This window comes from Setaria viridis, chromosome 8, assembly GCF_005286985.2.
Source record: "Setaria viridis chromosome 8, Setaria_viridis_v4.0, whole genome shotgun sequence".
Taxonomy (NCBI): domain Eukaryota; kingdom Viridiplantae; phylum Streptophyta; class Magnoliopsida; order Poales; family Poaceae; genus Setaria; species Setaria viridis.
Window position 1 is genome coordinate 40033108 of NC_048270.2, and position 18229 is coordinate 40051336.

At 43.0% G+C, this 18229-nt stretch overlaps 1 protein-coding gene, 1 long non-coding RNA gene and 1 pseudogene across 2 annotated transcripts; 2 read left to right on the forward strand and 1 right to left on the reverse strand.

The window, feature by feature from the left end:
• Positions 1 to 3022: 3022 nt before the first annotated feature.
• On the forward strand, positions 3023 to 10375 carry LOC117833406 (disease resistance protein Pik-2). Its single transcript, XM_034712876.2, has 3 exons — positions 3023 to 3348; positions 3757 to 4880; positions 8018 to 10375. The coding sequence occupies exons 2-3, from the start codon at positions 3859 to 3861 to the stop codon at positions 10167 to 10169; spliced, it is 3174 nt and encodes a 1057-aa protein (XP_034568767.1). The 5' UTR covers positions 3023 to 3348; positions 3757 to 3858; the 3' UTR covers positions 10170 to 10375.
• Positions 10376 to 10909: 534 nt separating this feature from the next.
• LOC117867008 (uncharacterized) lies at positions 10910 to 14579 on the forward strand (annotated as a pseudogene).
• Positions 14580 to 14682: 103 nt separating this feature from the next.
• LOC117867007 (uncharacterized) lies at positions 14683 to 16325 on the reverse strand. The gene is made up of 2 exons (XR_011898911.1): positions 15806 to 16325; positions 14683 to 15417 (listed from the first exon to the last, which is right to left on the reverse strand). It is a non-coding gene; the product is annotated as an uncharacterized lncRNA (long non-coding RNA).
• Positions 16326 to 18229: the final 1904 nt, after the last annotated feature.

The following is an 18229-nucleotide window of genomic DNA, read 5'->3' on the forward strand; positions in this document are numbered from 1 at the left end:
AAGGGGGGCCTTTAGTCCCGGTTGCAATTACCAACCGGGACTAATGCTCCCCTCCAAATTCCCGCCCCCCGGCGCACCCCCTTTTGTCCCGGGCCACTTTTAAACCGGGATAAAAGGGGGTGGATCGAAAGTCACTTCTCTACCAGTGGCTTGTGAGCGGCCGTAGCTAGCTTCACTGTGCGCCGTGTCACCCCGTACGGATCGCCGGGGCAGCTGCCTACCGTCCATCTCCGAGCCCGGCCCGGGCGGCGATGCTGGACCCACGCGCAGCGACGCGGCCTCTCTCCTCGCTAGCTAGCTCACTGTGGCACTGTGCAGTCACGGAAGGAGCCGCCGCCCGCTCCTCAATAATGGCAGACGGCAATAACGAAGGGACAGGGTGCCGGTGGTCGATAGTGACCGCGCTGCCACCGAGTCAAGTCGCCGGCACTGTGCTGCGAGCTGCACTCGCATCAATAATGGCATAGCATGTGCTCCAATAATTAGGGGCATGTTTGGTTGACTGGAGGAGTCTAGCCTGACTCGCGCACCAGCCAGCTGGCTCCCCAGAGCTAGACCCATTGCATGCAAGAGCATGGTGTTTGTTTGTCTGCTCGTACCGGCTAGGCTCTTCCGAGAAGTTATTTGGTTACTTGGATAAGGAAAAGTTGCATGAGATGAAAATATATAAATAATCATCGTAATGACATGTATTACGGGGAAACTATTATCTTATAGCTCTTAGTTTATCTTATTACTCCTTAATATTAATCGAAATATGTTAATATCATTTAATATGCGCTAACAATGTATTAATAATGTCATTAGATGGCTAATTAACTGCACCACGCGAGCCTGGCCCGGTAGAAACGGCCAATTTCCTCGCACCGGCGAAGCCTGGCTGCAGAGGGAATCTTGCACGCGCGGAGCCTGGCTGGGCAGATACGCAAACCAAATAAACAGGGAATCTTGCACCGACAGAGCCTGGCTGAGGGATGATACAGGCAACCAAACACCCCCTAGATAGATTGGTAATCAAGAAAACACAATAGATCCAAGATGATTATTATCAGTATGATTAGAGTGCACTAGAGTGATGATTAGAGAGCCATGCACAAGGCAATAATTAGATTATTATCAGCATGATTAGAGTGCACTACAGCAATAATGGCTAACGATTATGGGGCTTTGGATCTTTAGTTCAAACTAAAATTCATGTCACATTGAATATTCGGAGGTTAATAAGAACTAAACATGAACTAATTATAAAAGAGCAACGGGCCAAAGATTCAGGACGACAGCCTGCAAGTGCCACTATTGAAGGATAAAAAACGCGCAGGCAGCAAGGCACCAGCAGTTGTTCTAGGTGAGCAACCCTCTCCACGTTCAATTCTACCCTTTTTACAAATAAAATTCTAGTTTTACTGCGATAATTTACGATAACAAAATCTAAGAAACAATAATATTATTATATTCTGACATGTACTAATTACCGGATGCTTGCCTTTGCTGCGTGCAGGGTTCGAGTGCCTGGAGAGCACAGGGTTCTTTGGCATCTCCACGAACCTGGTCGTGTACCTGGAGAAAGTCCTCCACGGCAGCAACCTGGCCAGCGCCTCCAAAGTCACTACGTGGACCGGCACCAGCTACCTGACCCCGATCTTCGGCGCCATCATCGCCGACACCTTCTTGGGCAACTACAACACCGTCCTCATCCACCTTCTTGTAAGTCGTAGATCGTTCATGTTGATCCATGGCCCATGGCACGCTATTACACATATGGAGGTTAATTCGTGAGACGAATCTATTAAGCCTAATTAATCCATCATGGAGGCTAATTCGTGAGACGAATCTATTAAGCCTAATTAATTCATCATTAGCACATATTTACTGTAGCATCATATTGTCAAATCATAGAGTAATTAGGCTTAATAGATTCATCTCGCAAATTAACCTCCATACGTGCAATTGGTTTTGTAATTAGGCGCCGTTTGGATACATAGTGCTAAACTTTAGCACAACAGTTTTAGCACACTTTTAGCACTTGTGCATCCAAACATGTGTGCTAAAAGTGGTGTGCTAAAATTTAGCACACCCTTTTCATTAGCACACCCAAGAGGTGCTAAAATCTGCTGATAGTGCTAAAAGTGGTCCCTAAGTCCACTTTTTCCATGGTTATCCCCTCTCTCTCCTCTCCACTTTCCCCCAAGTCAGCCATAAATAAGGGTAATGTAGTCATTTCTCACCTAAGGTGCTAAACTTTAGCACTGTATCCAAACAGCTCCAAGTGCTAAACTTTAGCACTTCATTTGAGGGTACTAAAGTTTAGAACTGTGTTAAAGTTTAGCACTGTGTATCTAAACGGGACCTTAATCTATATTTAATACTCCGAATTAGTATCTAAACATTCGATGTGATAGGAATTTTAAGAGGTTCTAAAGAGTGTTATCAGTACGATTAGAGTGCACTGCACAAGGTAATAATGGCAGACGATTATAATAACTAGATTATTATCAGTACGATTAGAGTGCACTGCACAAGGCAATAATAGCAGACGATTATAATAACTAGAAGTTTTTAGCGTGTCACACCTGCAAAGAAAGGCTCCGTAGTGGAAGCGAACCGGCCGTTTAACCACACCCGTCCTGCGCCGCGAACCGTTCCCCCCTAGACGCTTTGCAGCAGGTCCGCCCTCCGCCGCCGAATTCGATTTCCAGCTATGGGGCTCGCTCCTTCACTTGTTTGCCCTTCACCTCTAACTTCCAACTTTGGTACTATGTAAAAAAAAGATTCTCCATCACATTAAACTTGCGGTATATACATAGAGTACTAAATATAGATGAAATTAAAAACTAATTGCACAGTTTGTTGTACTTTGCGAGACGAATCTTTTGAGCCTAATTAGTCAATGTTTGGACAATAATTCACAAATACAAACGAAACGCTACAGTGTACTACAGTACTGTAACAGTAATTTGGCACCTCCAAACTTTGGCAACTAAACAAGGCCTTTATTCTTTTCCCCGATAGGTTCTTGTTTCCTTGACATGGTAGTCGATGACCCGTATGGTTTTCTTTCCCGCACAGATCGATTTACCCCTGCTGGGTAGCAGTGGCAATTTTTCTTTTTGATAACATGCCTTGAAGGATAAATATTGAGTCTTGTAGGAGCCTGCCATAAGTGATGGCATGATAGGATGTTGATCTAAACCTTTTTATATACGGAGGAAAACATCCTAAGTCGAAGGAACCATTTAACCACACCTTCGTCCTGCGCGGCTGCATGCGCCGCAAGCTGTTCCCGCTTGGACCTCGACGCTTGCCGTCCGCCCCCCTCGGTTTCCAGCTACGGGGGCTTTCGTCAAGCAGGTGACTCTTTAGCTCCATCTCTGGTTCCTCCACTTCTTTGATTCTTTGGGGCGATAGCTTCTTGTTTCTTTTTTTTTTATGAAAAGCTTCTTGTTTCCTTGCCATGGTAGTATAGTATACGCTGATGCCTGGTGAACAAGAACAACCTTTTTCCCTGATGAACTCGGTTTTATTGAACTAATATGTGCTGAAAAGACAGCATCCAGCTAGATTGATTTCAGTTTTGATAAGCCATCTTGTTTTTCGAGAAAAATTTTTGGATGCCATCTAATTCGAATCAGCTAGTAGTTTTATCCCCAGTAGCAAGGGAGGTGGCCAGGGTCTGGGGTTACCATATTTTGGTTTACTTTGCGTTCAGTTAACAGGAGAATTTGATGACCCCTATGGTTTTCTTTTTCACATATATAGAATTTGAAGTTGTCAACCGATCCACATATTCTCCAAGATCTTCAAACGAGGGAAGTCTTTGCTTCAGAACCTGCTGTGAACACCGTATATAGAACAAACAAGATGGAGTTGGTTGTGGGTGCTTCAGAAGCCAGCATGAAGTCTCTGCTTGGCAAGCTGGGTGGCCTTCTCGCCCAGGAGTATGCTCTGGTCAGGGGCGTCCGTGGTGACGTCCAGTACATTTACAACGAGCTGGCCACCATGCAGGCCTTCCTCCGCGACCTCAGCTCTGCCCCGGAGGAGCAGGGCCATCGGATGAAGGACTGGATGAAGCAGATCCGTGACATGGCCTACGACTGCGAGGACTGCATAGATGACTATGCCCACCGCCTCCCCAATGACTCCATCACTGATGTCAAATGTGCCTTCATGGTCAGAACCATATATCAAGTCTGGACATGGTGGCCTCGCCGTGAAATTGCTTCCAACATTGCTGACCTCAAGATCCGGGCACAACAGATTGCCGAACGACGCAGCAGATATGGAGTTGACAACCCAAGCAACTGCAATGGCAACAGTTCCGGAGCCCGTGCCGCTACGTATGACATTGCGGAGCATCAGGTCGCCAGCCGTCAGCTCATCGGTATGAAGGAGCCTGTGGGTGTGACGGCTGACATGAAGGAGCTTGAGGAGTGGGTAGACAGACCTGATAAGGAGCATGGTGTTCTGTCCATAATCGGATTCGGCGGTGTGGGGAAGACCACCATTGCCACAGCATTGTACCGGAAAGTCAGTAATAAATTTGACTGCCGTGCTTGGGTTAATGTGTCCCAAAACTACGACCAAGAGGCAGTCCTAAGGAGCATTCTGAAACAAGTCATGCCACAAGACAAAGATCAGATTTCTCGGAAAAAAAATTTCCAAGACGGAGATCAGGAGGCAGTGCAAAGCACAGGGGAGGGAAGCTTGGAGAAGAAGCACCTAGCAGCACACGTTATGAACACATTAAAGCGAGCTGTGCCATTCGTCGGAGGGCACAAACAGCAAGGCAACGATGGGAGCTCTGATGAAAAGCAGATGAAGATTGAAACAATGTACGGTGATGAACTCGTCAACGAAGTGAAAGGGCATCTCAAGGAAAAGAGGTATTTGAAAGATTATTTCTTGTTTCTTGTTTATTGATTACTAGATCTGTTCACCGGTTTAGTCAATCATCAGCAAGAGGGAATTAATACATAATTTATGAAATCATTGAAAGATCAACACTAAACATTGATCAGTTAACTAATGGCCAGACGTGTTGCTATCTTGTTAGGATTTATAGTATTACATGGCTAATCTCAATGGAAGTGTCATGGAAGTTTCATGGGCATTAAATCCCATGCCACATCAACAAAACTGCTAACTTTGGTAGGTTAATTATAAGGAAAGACGAGAGGGGAGTTTCATCCTATGAAACCCATCTGGCATAGTTTCAACTCCCATGAAACCCAATAAAACTTGCACTGAGCATGTTAATCTATGAAACTGTATAGTGAGAATGACAATTTCTTTTTGTTGGAAACTGACATGGCACTCTTGGTAATAGTGTGATAAAACCATGCATTGTGGCTGGCCTAACAGGAACAGCAGCCTTAAGGGAAATTATCATCCAATGGTAATAACTTGGCAGGGCCCTTTTTTTTTGCTATCTTGTTAGAACTTATAGTATTTCTCTCCTTTCCTACTGCATCTCGCCGAGGATTAATGTGGACAAAAATATCTAAGAGCCTCCAATGGATAATACCCAAATAACCTGGTATGCCATGCAAGCTTGAAACAGCTGTGGGAAGACTGGCCCATGGTGGTGGCACTAAGGTGGTGGCAGCTTGGCATAGGAGCTAGTGACAAGGAGTGGTGGACTATAGAGGTAGGGCAAGAGACAAAGAGACAACTATAAACCTCTTCTTAGTGATTTCTGTACAATCTATGAAATAAGCAATAAAACTAAGCTGCTACATAGACAGTCGCGAACAAGATAAATGAAATGTTCTTCCCAAGGATCAAGGTTCACTTACATACATTCTCACTACACAAATGGATATGCTCTAAGTGCTGTGCAGTAGCTACGTGCTAGCTCTGCCTTTTCCCACTCTTCTACTATCAGTGGCAAGGATAATCAACTCTCTTCCTCATGCAAACTATGATGGTCTGATGACGGCAATGATTAAGCTTTTCACCGTGGCTACCATTAAGACCACTTAAGTTCATATGACAATGCAAACATGTGAAATAAGAACACACTGATATAGAACTTAATAGAATTAATGATCATAATCATAAGTGTATGTAGCAGTAAAATATAGAGACCCCCCTTTCATCCCAGGGTAGTTTTGCAAAATTGTAAACCCTCTTTCCATAGACAACCAAGATATGTGCTATGTGAATCTATGTCGATCAGGACTTCATGTGGACGAATTGTTTCGGGAACACAAGATATATGACAAGGGCTGCGAATGGGCTTGTAGCCTAGTGGTTGCAGAGACCTTAGTAGCACCCCAGGTCCTGGGTTCGAATCCCCATTCCTTGGTCGACATGGGTGAACTGACATGTGGTGGGCGGGTCCTCGTGTAAGGGGTTGGTCGTGTGAGTTGGGCCTCAAAGCACAGGTCAAGGCTCGAACCACAGGGGGCGGCATCTCATGTATGAGGAGGCTAGCTTTCGTGACTTTTCTCGGTCGGGCTCCGATTGAGCTCTTCTTAATGTAATACCGTGGGGCGGTCTTTCTCCCAACAGCCGAGTTTATATATATATATATATATATATATATATATATATATATATATATATATGTCAAGGGCTTTCATCTTTGGGTTTGGGTAATTGAATCGGGCTTTGGGTTTGCCAACCAACAGGGACTTGGGACAATTGGCCTGACCCCTGTATGGGTCTTCTTGTGCTCATCTTCCTCATGCAGGCTCCTAGAAATGTTCCAAGTGCAGGCCCAAATCAAGATTTGTACAAAAACTGCCAATATATGTTGTATTTTAGGCGCCAAGTGGCCTGATAATATATGGATTAGTCCAAAAATACCGCTAAATGAGTACTAAAAGTTTCCATTATCAAAAGTTCCCCTTATTAATGAGGGGCAACAACACTTCCCCCATCAGTTTTCTAATTTTTGTTCTCCCTTTTTTCTTTCAAAGGCAAACTCTATTGCGGCCAATGTGCATGATCTCTTCAGGACCAATATAGTTCACATTGCTCCTCAAGCTTCTCCATCTTATATTTCAGTATCTCTGCATGACCTTTGTTATTATGTGCATTCAACTTCCATTTTCCACATTCCTATAGGGGTTGCTTTGTGCATTTTATTCTCTTCATGAGGTCTCCCAAAAAAAAATCTACTGCAGTTTCAAATGTCAGTTGCCACCTCTTGTATGGCATCACTCATGTTCCCTAACCTAGCCTCCATCATCAACTTCCATGCATTATCCACAATTTTTTCACAGTTCCGTGTACCCAGCCAACCTCAAAGCAGAAGGACAGCCTCCCTTGAAATTATCTCGATCATCTCTTCTTCCACATCTATAAAATGGATAATTGATTAACTTGTCTATGATCTGAGTGCCTCGAGACACCATTGACCACTCGGAAATCGGGACCTCCATGTAGAATGAACAATGCAGCTCGATATCGAGCTGCTCGCATGCGTAGTGATCACTCAAGTGGCTATTAGGATTCGTGAAACATATGAGAGACAAAGGATATGATTGGATAACTGGAGTTAAAATATATCCAGTTAGAACTGAAAGATGAACTGAGCTAGATATTGAAGATTAGCTCAAAGAGGAACATCTCGATCTCAGACTGAGATTAAACCCAACCTGAGAGAGGAATAAAGTTAGAGAATAGAGATAGCATTGGAAAATGTATGAGGACTTGTCGTTTAACTCTGAACGGAGTTTAAGTTGAGCAAATAGATTTAAGAATAATGGTTTAAATTATGAAGTGAGTTCAAACTTAAACTGGCACAAATCAAGGAAGCTGAAACAAGAACACGAGTGTTGAAAACATTTTAAAACACAAAATAGTTTGCCCATTTTGAAGTTAGTATAAGAAAGAAAAAGTTGACAAAGTTTTAAAATGGTTACAAGCAATTTAATAAAAAAATCTCAAAATTTTGAGATTTTTAAATTCTGAAAATACGATGTTTTATGAAAAACATCCTCGCAGAAAAGATAAAAGTGATTTCTTTTACTGTCTCATCTCTAACATATATGTTCTCCTCTTTTCTTGACAGCTACCTGCTCTTAATTGATGACATATGGTCTGCAAAAACATGGGGGGACATCAGAAATTGTTTGCCTGTAGAGAACAAAAAATGCAGTAGAATAATAGTGACTTCAAGATTTCAAGCTGTTGGTGCAGCGTGCTCACCAGTTGGCACAACTAATCTTCTGCATACAGTTGATTTTCTCAATGCTGTTGAGTCCAAGAATTTGTTCAAGCAAAGTGTCTATGAATCAAAAAGCAGCAAAGAAAGCGAAAAGGTACAGGACAAAGTCCCAGAGGAGATATTGAAAATATGTGGAGGGCTGCCATTGGCCATAGTCAGCATGGCTGGTCTTGTAGCCTGCAACCCAAGCAAGGCCAGTAATCACTGGGATAAGGTTTGCAAATCATTGTTTCCGGAGAGTGTGACTGCTCTCTCCTTGGATGGGGTTACAAGGATACTCGATTTCTGTTACAATGATTTGCCAGGAGATCTCAAGACCTGTGCACTGTACTTGAGCATGTTTCCAAAAGGTTCCAAAATTAGTATGAAGCGTTTGACTCGGCGATTGACAGCTGAAGGTTTTGTTAGTGAGAAGCAAGGGCTCACGGAGGAGGAAGTTGCAGAGACATACTTTAATCAGCTCATGAGAAGGAAATTAATACGTCCTGTGGAGCACAACAGCAATGGAAAAGTAAAAACATTTCTAGTTCATGACATGGTTCTTGAATACATTGTTTCCAAATCAAGTGAAGAGAACTTTATTACTGTGGTTGGCGGCCACTGGATGATGCCACCACCCAGCAACAAAGTACGTCGACTCTCTATGCAAAGCAGTGGTTCCAAGCATGAAAATATGACAAAAAACATAAACTTGTCTCAAGTGCGGTCAGTGACTGTTTTTGGAAGCCTGAAGCAATTGCCTTTCCATTCATTCAATAATGGAATAATACAAGTGCTAGATCTTGAGGGTTGGAAGGGTTTGAAAGAGAAACATCTGAAGAAACATATATGCAAAATGCTTGTGTTGAAGTATCTAAGCCTTCGAAGAACAGAGATTGCAAAAATCCCCAAGAAGATTGGGAAATTGGAGTATCTTGAAACTCTTGACATAAGGGAGACACATGTTGAGGAGCTACCAAAATCTGTAGAGAAGCTAAAACGGATCAGTAGCATACTTGGTGGCAATAAAAACCCACGGAAGGGCTTGAGGTTGCCTCAAGAAAAAATTAAGGAACCAAAGGAAAGTACATCGGCTCAGGAAAAAAGCGAGGACGACACAGTTACAAGTATGTCCACGCAAGAGAAAAATAAGGAGGGAATGAAAGCACTCCGTGTACTATCAGGGATTGAGATTGTTGGGGAATCAACAGCTGTTGATGGCCTTCATCAGATGATAGGGCTAAAAAAGCTTGCTATTTACAAGCTCCATATAAAGAAAGATGATAAAATCTTCACACAACTACTTTCCGCTATTACGTACCTTTTCAGCTGTGGTCTGCAAACTCTGGCAATCAACGATGAAGGTTCTGATTTTATCAACTCACTGGACTCCATGTCCTCACCTCCAAGGTACCTCATCGCCCTTGAACTGTCTGGGATGTTGGAAAAGCCCCCAATGTGGATATCCAAACTCCACACCCTCAGCAAGTTAACGCTATCTCTGACAGTTCTCCGGACTGATACATTCAAGCTCCTCCAGGACCTGCCATCACTGTTTTCTCTCACATTTTCACTTAGTGCAGCAAAGCAGAATCAGGACATAATAAAGGACATCCTCGAGAAGAATAAATCAGATTCTGATGGGGAGATCTTTGTTCCAGCAGGATTCCCGAGTCTTAAGCTGCTACGCTTCTTTGCACCCCTTGTGCCAAAGCTGGGATTTGGTGACAATGCAATGCCAGCATTAGAGATGATTCAGGCGCGGTTTGAAGCCTTTGAAGGTTTATTTGGCATCGACACATTAGAAAACCTCCGGGAGGTGCACCTCAGAGTTAATGGCCTAGCTGCGGAATTAAAAGAAAGTGATGAAGCAGGAACACAAGAAACAGAAACCCCTAAAATAAAAGAAAAAGAAAGGAAGGAAGCTGCTGAAATCACCAGGTTCTTGGTCGAAGATTTGAAGAACTACACTACTGATAAGCTGAAGGTAATTGTTGACTATATCATCAATGCTTGAAATTGCAAAATAATTTGGTTGTTGTTTGCTAAATAAATAGGGATGGCAGGTATATCCATCCCATGGTACTGTGTATTTTTATTTCATTGTCAATTGATTAGTGTTTCGTTCTGTCATGTATGGCTGGAGCTCCTAGATACACCGTTTCAGTGTTTGTTGGGGTTGTAATAAAAGGGGATATCCCAAAGGAACTATTGTAATCTTTATGTTGTCTTGTACACTATTTGCTATTGCTACTATTGAACTAAGGTATTAGTTTACTCTGATGAACTGATGTACTTCCTGAAAGATTGCTTGCACTACTTGAAAAAAAAGGACGTCTAGTACCGGTCAGTAACCCCCCTAGCCTCTAGTACCGGATGTGCAACCGGTACTGACAAATTGGTACTAGAGGGGGCCTTTAGTACCGGTTCAAATAATTGGTACTAAATGGTAACCTTTAGTACCGGTTCAAATAATCGGTACTAAATGGTAACCTTTAGTACCGGTTGGTCATCCCCAACCTGTGCGCACACGGACGGTGCCTCCACTCCTGTCGAAACAGTAGCTGGTAGACTGCGACGGTTACACGGCTATACCTGTCACTGGATTTGCATTATCCATAGACGATTTGAACTATTTTATCCTTAGACTCTATTGGACTACTGCATCATGCAGGCTGTGGCGCAGCAGCCCGTCGCGGTCACCATCGATGCCAGCGACCCCTGTTTCCAGCATTACTACTGCGCCGTGTACGACGGAAGGTGCTTCTGGAACGACGTCTACATCGGCGGGGTGTGCCGGACGGCGCCGATCCACACGATAGCCATCGTCGGCTACTGGACCGAGCCGGGCGGAACCAAGTACTCGTGGAGTGGGAGTTGGGGTCACAAAGGTTTCGTTTACCTCCTCAGGGACTCTGCACGAGTAGGAGTGTGAGGCGTTGCTCAGCAAGCGTGCTACCCTATCATCTGATCATCCCAGTCGCCAAATCGCCACGCACCTCGTATGTTTGCCTCCATGTGCTTGCATTCATGCATGTTTGCACCATACCTTGCCGTTTACTCATGTATACTCCATTATATTGTTGCAGTATGCATGCTACATGTACATGTGTATGCGCGCACTGTATGTTTGTACTTTATACATGTATCATTGTAAGGGTTAGGATGGTACACATGCATCCTTTGCCTATGAATATTAGGATGGTACACATGCATCCTTTGTCTATGAATAAATACTCTTTGTGCAATGGAGGTCCAACTAGCTTATAACATGTCTGGAAAATAGGATCTATATATATATATTCAGGTCATAGGTGTCTGGAAAATCGAATTTCCACTTAGCCATAGACCAAACACCATTATCAAAGATAATACTGTTGCGATGATACCAAGTGCACTAGCTAGCAATGATGATAACTTCCCTGAAAATTGTTCTTCCAAAATTAACTCAAGCCTGAATAACGATCATATCTAAAGAGGCCAGCGAAAGATTCCACACAATTCCCAAAAATGCCCAGCACATTTGACTGAAACTTCAAAGAATAAGTGCATCAGATTTTATTCACTACCTGCAGAACATAGAACACATGTGTAATCATCGAGATGCATGTTCTAATATATTCTGAGGTGGTTTCTTGTATTCAGGCGATCTCTTCGCAAGAGCCAAAAGCAAAACTATTTGTTAGTCTGTCCATTCAGTTCTCATTAGTTTTAATAGTAATAAAGTACTTCACCAGTCCCATAACTTGCAAAACGTACAATCAACTCCCTAAACTTTGCTACAGTATGACACGAGTCATGGGATTGTGTACTTGTGGTGCTCTGCTTCAGCCTCCAGTGCAGAGGAAGGGAGCTGCTGGCTTGCCTATTAGTTTTGCTTGCTTCGATGTGGCGTTAAAGGCACTGGAGGTGAGTAGGTAGAGCTTCGAAGCTTGCCGGAAATGGTACAATTAGCAAGTTTCGGGATCTGATTGTTCATTTTGCTAGTTTCGGATCAAGATGACATAACGTTACAATTTTGAGGACCTATAGTATGTTTTACTCTTTTAATAAGTAATATTTCATTGATGAAGATATGAAATACAATACATATTTACTAATAAGTAAACCAGATATCCTCACAGTTTATACATATGTAAACTTAGGATTTAAATTTTATTACAAAATGAAGAAATAATTAGTTGACATTTTAATGGAGTATGGTTAACTTATCATTTCAGACTTTGGGAGATCATATGGAGCGGTACACTATGCACGACTTGGTGCATGATCCGGCAACATTAATCATGGGTGATGAGTTAATTGTTTCTAATGTTGCATCGAAGAATAATAAAGCACATAGCCACAAATATTGTCGCTATGCATCGGTTACCAAATATGACCACACAACAAGGTTATCCAATGTTTTACCCTCAAAGGTGAGGTCACTTCATTTTTCAGATAGTGGCAACCTGAATCTCTCTTATGGGGCATTTTCGTTTGCAAAGTGCTTGCGTATTTTGGATTTTAGTGGATGCTCTGGTATACTGCTGCCAGCCTCTATTGGGCAACTGAAGCAGCTGAAGTACCTTACTGCTCCACGAATGCAAAATAAAGTTCTCCCTGTGTTTATGACTGAGCTATCAAGACTGCAGTACCTGAACCTGGATGGATCTGCTCAAATTTCTGGACTATCAGAATCAATAGGCAAGCTAGGGTCACTGAGATATCTGGGTTTGTCAGGTTGTTCTCGAATAAGAGAACTTCCAGCCTCACTTGGCAATCTCACAAATTTATAGCATCTTGAGTTATCTCAATGCTCTAATGTCAAAGCGATACCTGAATCTTTGTGTGGCCTTACACACCTCCAATGTTTGAACTTATCATCTTGTCGTTATATCACACGGCTAGGCAGCCTGGTCAATCTACAGTATTTAAACATGTCATATTGTGGTGTCAAGGAACTTCCAGAGTCATTCAAGAGGCTCCCTAATTTATTGCATCTAGATCTGAGATACTGTGAAATTGAGAAAGGCTTAGCCGCATCTCTGCATGGCCTCACTGCATTACAATATCTGGATATGTCAAACGTGAGCTTCATAGAGAATTTGGAGAAGGAAGATCTATTACCTGTAACTAGGAGAAACCTCACCAATCTCAAGGTGTTGAAATTAAAATCTTTCCTGGGACCATTTGGTACCTATATGAATCTTAGTTTCATCGGTACCCTTACCAATCTGGAGCATCTAGACCTATGGTGCAACAAATTTAAACATTTACCACAAAGTATTGGTAATCTCAAAAGGCTGCATACACCGAATCTACAGTATTGCTTTGGGCTGAACTCCCTCCCACAGAGTCTAAGTTGTGCAACTGGGTTGAAGTCTGTACTGCTGGATGGGTGCGGACACAAATTGATGGATTAGGCTAGTTCTCTATTGCACTATTCACTAACATTACCACTCTTTAAGGTTCCTGCTGATGACGTCAATGCTCGTAGCAATCTGCATGCACTCGAGGGTGAAAATGTCATCGGTGAGTTACGTATAGTTTCCCTTGAAAACATAAGACTTCTGGAGGAAGCATAGAGACTTAAGCTGTTGACCAATCATAATCTTTTGACTTTGAAACTGGTTTGGACCTTGGAAGTTGATCGACATCTGGAGGACAAGGATTTGTTGGGACAACTAGTACCACCAATGATCCTAAAGGACTTGAGTTTAGATGGTTATAGCAGTCCGAGCTTTCCTGGCTGGCTCATGGCCATTTCTCATTATCTCCCTAATCTTACTTTTATTGAATTGAAGGATCTACCTACATGTAGCAACCTACCACCACTTGGGCAGTTGCCATACCTAGAGATCCTATGTTTCTGAAATTTACCTAAGGTTTCAAAAATTGACGGGGTATCTGTGGTGGCAAAGGAGCATTTCCATGTCCTGGCGAGGATGGTGTGGAGGAGTTCATGTTCCCTATGCTAGATAGACTCGAGGTATCTTATTGTCCAAAGTTGAGGTTGAAACCATGCCCACCCAAATGTCATCAGTTCGTAATAAATAAAAGCGACCAGGTTATATCTTCACCCAAATGTCATCAGTTCGTAATAAATAAAAGCGACCAGGTTATATCTTCACTGGAGGAGGTACAAACCACCAGCCATCGTTGCAACTCTACACCAACCACCACCAGACTGGATATCAGCGCAAGTCAGCACGACAGTTTCAGGCTGTTTCACCACTTCCCTGCCCTCCAGGAGTTGGAATTCTCCTTTTGTCGAAATCTGACGAGCTTGCCGGAGGGCATACAACAACTCTCCTCCCTTCAATTACTCGAGTTGAAATATTGTCGCAGCATAGCAGCACTGCCAGAATGGCTGAGCGACATCTCCTCTCTTAAAAAGCTCGTCATCAGGGAATGTGATAGCATCAAGTCTTTGGCTGCACGTATACAGCTGCTCAACAACCTCGAGCAGTTAGTTATTGCTGGGAACCAGGAACTGCAGCAGTGGTGCGAGTCAGAAGAGAACAAGGCTAAGCTTGCACACATCAACATAGTAAGTTCACGATGACCACATTTATTTTTCTAAATCCGACATTCAAGTTTTCTAATAAAACTCATGTACTTCCTGTTTCTGATTTCCATGAGAGTATAAGCTAGACCTAATCAGTCGCACTTTTTTCAACTTTGCAGATCAGTTTATGAGTAGCTTGACCGAGTGCCATAAAAAAAATGCCACCAGGGCAAAATGCGGGTCATAACCAGCTGGACTTCAGAAGTGCGATGCCTATAGAAGTGCATTTCTTATGTCTGTAGAAGCTGCTTCTGTTTTAACATACTTGCCTTCACCTATTCTCCTTCTGAAATTGCTTTTGACCCACCCCCAGCCTGTCATGTGGCTGTGAGACATTTCTGGGAAACAAGCTGAAATCATGTTGAATCAAATGATCTTCATTAGCAGCTGCATTGTTAGATCTCAGATACTGCGGAGCTTAAAGAAGCTGCAGTGTAGTTCACTACATTTCCTCCAGATTAAGGCTTTCAGCACAGACAACATTAGAACTCCAACTGCTTCTGTCAGTGACTTGTGACTGTACAAATGAACTCTGTTCGGTTCTTCAAGTTCTGCAATAGATTTTCTCTTCTGCTGAACTTTCCGTCCGTGCTCTTCTCTGTAATTTTTTTGTATGCTGGGCAGACAACTCTCTCTCTCGCCTTGAATGCTTAATGCACCAAATAAACCTAGATACTGAAGATCACATTTTACATGAAAAACAGGGCAAGCATTCCTGCAAGTAAGAAAAACTTATTAATATTTTATATTTACAAATAATAGCATCTCCAAGTAAATAATGCCCATGATAACAGGCATGTTCATTGTTTCGGGAGATAAGGTAATATTTAACTTCCATTAATCGAATCCACATTTATCATTAATGCACACTTGCCTACCCCAAATATCCAATTAGACTTTTTAAGTATTCACTCCTCCGTATGCGTGAGAATCAATCGATTAATACGCCTCCACTAGCCTGTCCTGATATATCAGTAGTTACTACATTTGGTTGATACTCGATAGCAAAAGGGGGAAAAAGGATGCAATAGCCAAGAACAGGGGATGTAATTCTTGCAGGCAAAGCATCGAGCACTTGGCCTGCAGATGCCGGAGACACCAACCTTTGCTGCAATGCAGCCGCGTGCTTGCTTGGCTTCTTGCGCAGCCCGGCGCGGTGAAGAACCATGTCTTCTGGTCCGCTCCGTGCACGTTGCACCGTGGCCGAGCGCGTCTTCGTCCTCGTCTTCGCCTGCGACCAAACTGCGGCAACCAAGCGGACGAGCGGTGGTTGGTGGGAGCTATGCGGTGCCCTCCACTCTGTAACCGTTCCCGGCGCCGCCTCGCAAAGCCCCGTGCTATATATATGTGCGGCTAGCACGCTGGCCCACATCGTCACTGTGCACGGCGGCGGCGGGAGGAGCGGTGGTTCGTGGGAGCTGCGGTGCCCTCCACTACTATGATCTCGCTCAGAATCTTGCTAGGTAGCAACGCAAATAGGTAGGATGGCAAGGAATTTATGGTTTGGGAGGAAGAACACCCGTACAGATCACCTGCAGGCCCACTAGAGAATAGAGATACGTACTACTGAATACACAACACAACTCTGAAATCGATTTGATATATAGTAGTCAGACATTTCAAAAAAAACATATACAGTCAGACAGCTTCAGTAGTACGAGAGCCACACCCTCCTCACCGTTTGTTACTCATCCAGATGCTAGCTTGTACCTCTTGAGCGCCTTCTTGGTCATGACATTGACCTGAAAGAAGCGACCCTTTCTGAGCAAGTCTCAAATCCCCAGTCGCCTCTCCTCGTCCTGATCTCTCGTCCCACAGTCGTTGGGACAGCTAGCTAGTAGCTAGAGAGACGATGGCATGGGTTACACGTTGTAAGACTACGCAAGCCTCCAGCGCAGGTTGTTCACTACCATTACTGTAGCACAGTTTGTTCGATGGATGTTCACATCGATGTGCCCATGTATAGTTGCACACAGGTTGTTCAGCTGCTGAAGAAGGTATGGAGTTATTGATGAGGCCAATGGCTTTGATCGTTGTTGTGGCCCGATGAATAATGCCTTATTATAAATTTCATTTGCAAGGTGCGTGGAAGCAAGGAAATTTTTACCCGGGCACATGAATTGCAGTCTAGTCGAATTGAGTGTCATTAGTATGCCATTTCTGCTGAAAAGAAATGAGCAGGAAAAAGGGAATTGTATGGTATAAACAATGGCGCAGAGATGAATTAAACACTAGATCAGTTCTTACTAGCTTCATTTCCATTGAGAAAATATAAACAAGTTCTGACTAGCTCACCACCCTGATAGGAGAAGGAAAAAAATTGTAAAGAAGTTTGATCTTGGGCTCTTGTTTTCCAGCCTTTGACCAGGCGCGCGTCAAGTGGGCTGGAAGTTTTCGTTCTTTTTGGGCCTTGTATGTTTATGCCCAACAACGGATAGCATCACCGTCTCAAGTCAAACTTCCAAATCATTTGAGAGAGTGTCGATTCAAAAATTAACATGTTAAAACATGTCAGTTGAACATTCAAAAGTTGTGATCATCTTTCACTAAAAAGACTTGGACCAGGTATGTCCTCGGTAATCAGCACCTGACAGATTGGCTTAATTAATTATTTGTTGGCATCACGTACATTGCTTGAAGTCAAGTATACGCTACGATTAATTTAAGGAGGCGTTTGGTTGGGGCTCAGGTAACGCAAAGGGAAACGTAATCAGATCACAGCTGGTTTTGTGGTGTAATCACTGATTACGTTCTTTGTTTGGTTTGATGCGATAATGGTAATGGATTACGTTACAGCTGTTTGGTTCACTACTCAGGTATGACAAGGTAGTTTGCAAATTTACTCCTCTAACTGGTAGCTAGCTCAATGCTCAACCCACAGAGAGCAAGCTCATTCGATTTTCCGCAACTACTGAACATCAACATGGAACAGATTGAACTACAACCATCCAGGAGCAGTTCGAACCATGTTCAAACACCACATAGTTCAAAGTTCATCCAAGCAAAATAAAAGTTCAACATCCAGATTACATAACAGGTTCAACATCCAGGCTAAATAGAAGTTCAACATCCAAGCTAAATAATTGACTGACTCCCTATGGACTTGTTGTTCACCTCCATCTCACACATTGTGCAGTAGATGACTCCCTATGGACTTGTTGTTCACCTCCATCTCACACAGGATAGTTTAATCATATACACTCGGAAAGATGCAAGCTCCTTATCTTGATCCACCTTCTATCCTATTCCTTCTCTCTTCCTCTTCAAAAGAAAAAACAGAACAAGTAATGAGCTGTCAGTGAATAGAAAGAAAAATAGACAATGATTTGACAAAGATTTGCTGCACAATAGATAAGGAATCCACATATCCAATTAAAGAACATAATTGATTTGCTGCACAAATTCTAGGAAAACAAGCATATGATGTATGGAAGCATCTGATGTATGGCAGTAAATAAACACAAATTCTGAAAATTAGTTACCCAAATTCTTTCTTGGTTCAGGATGAGCGCCTACACAGTTTTTCT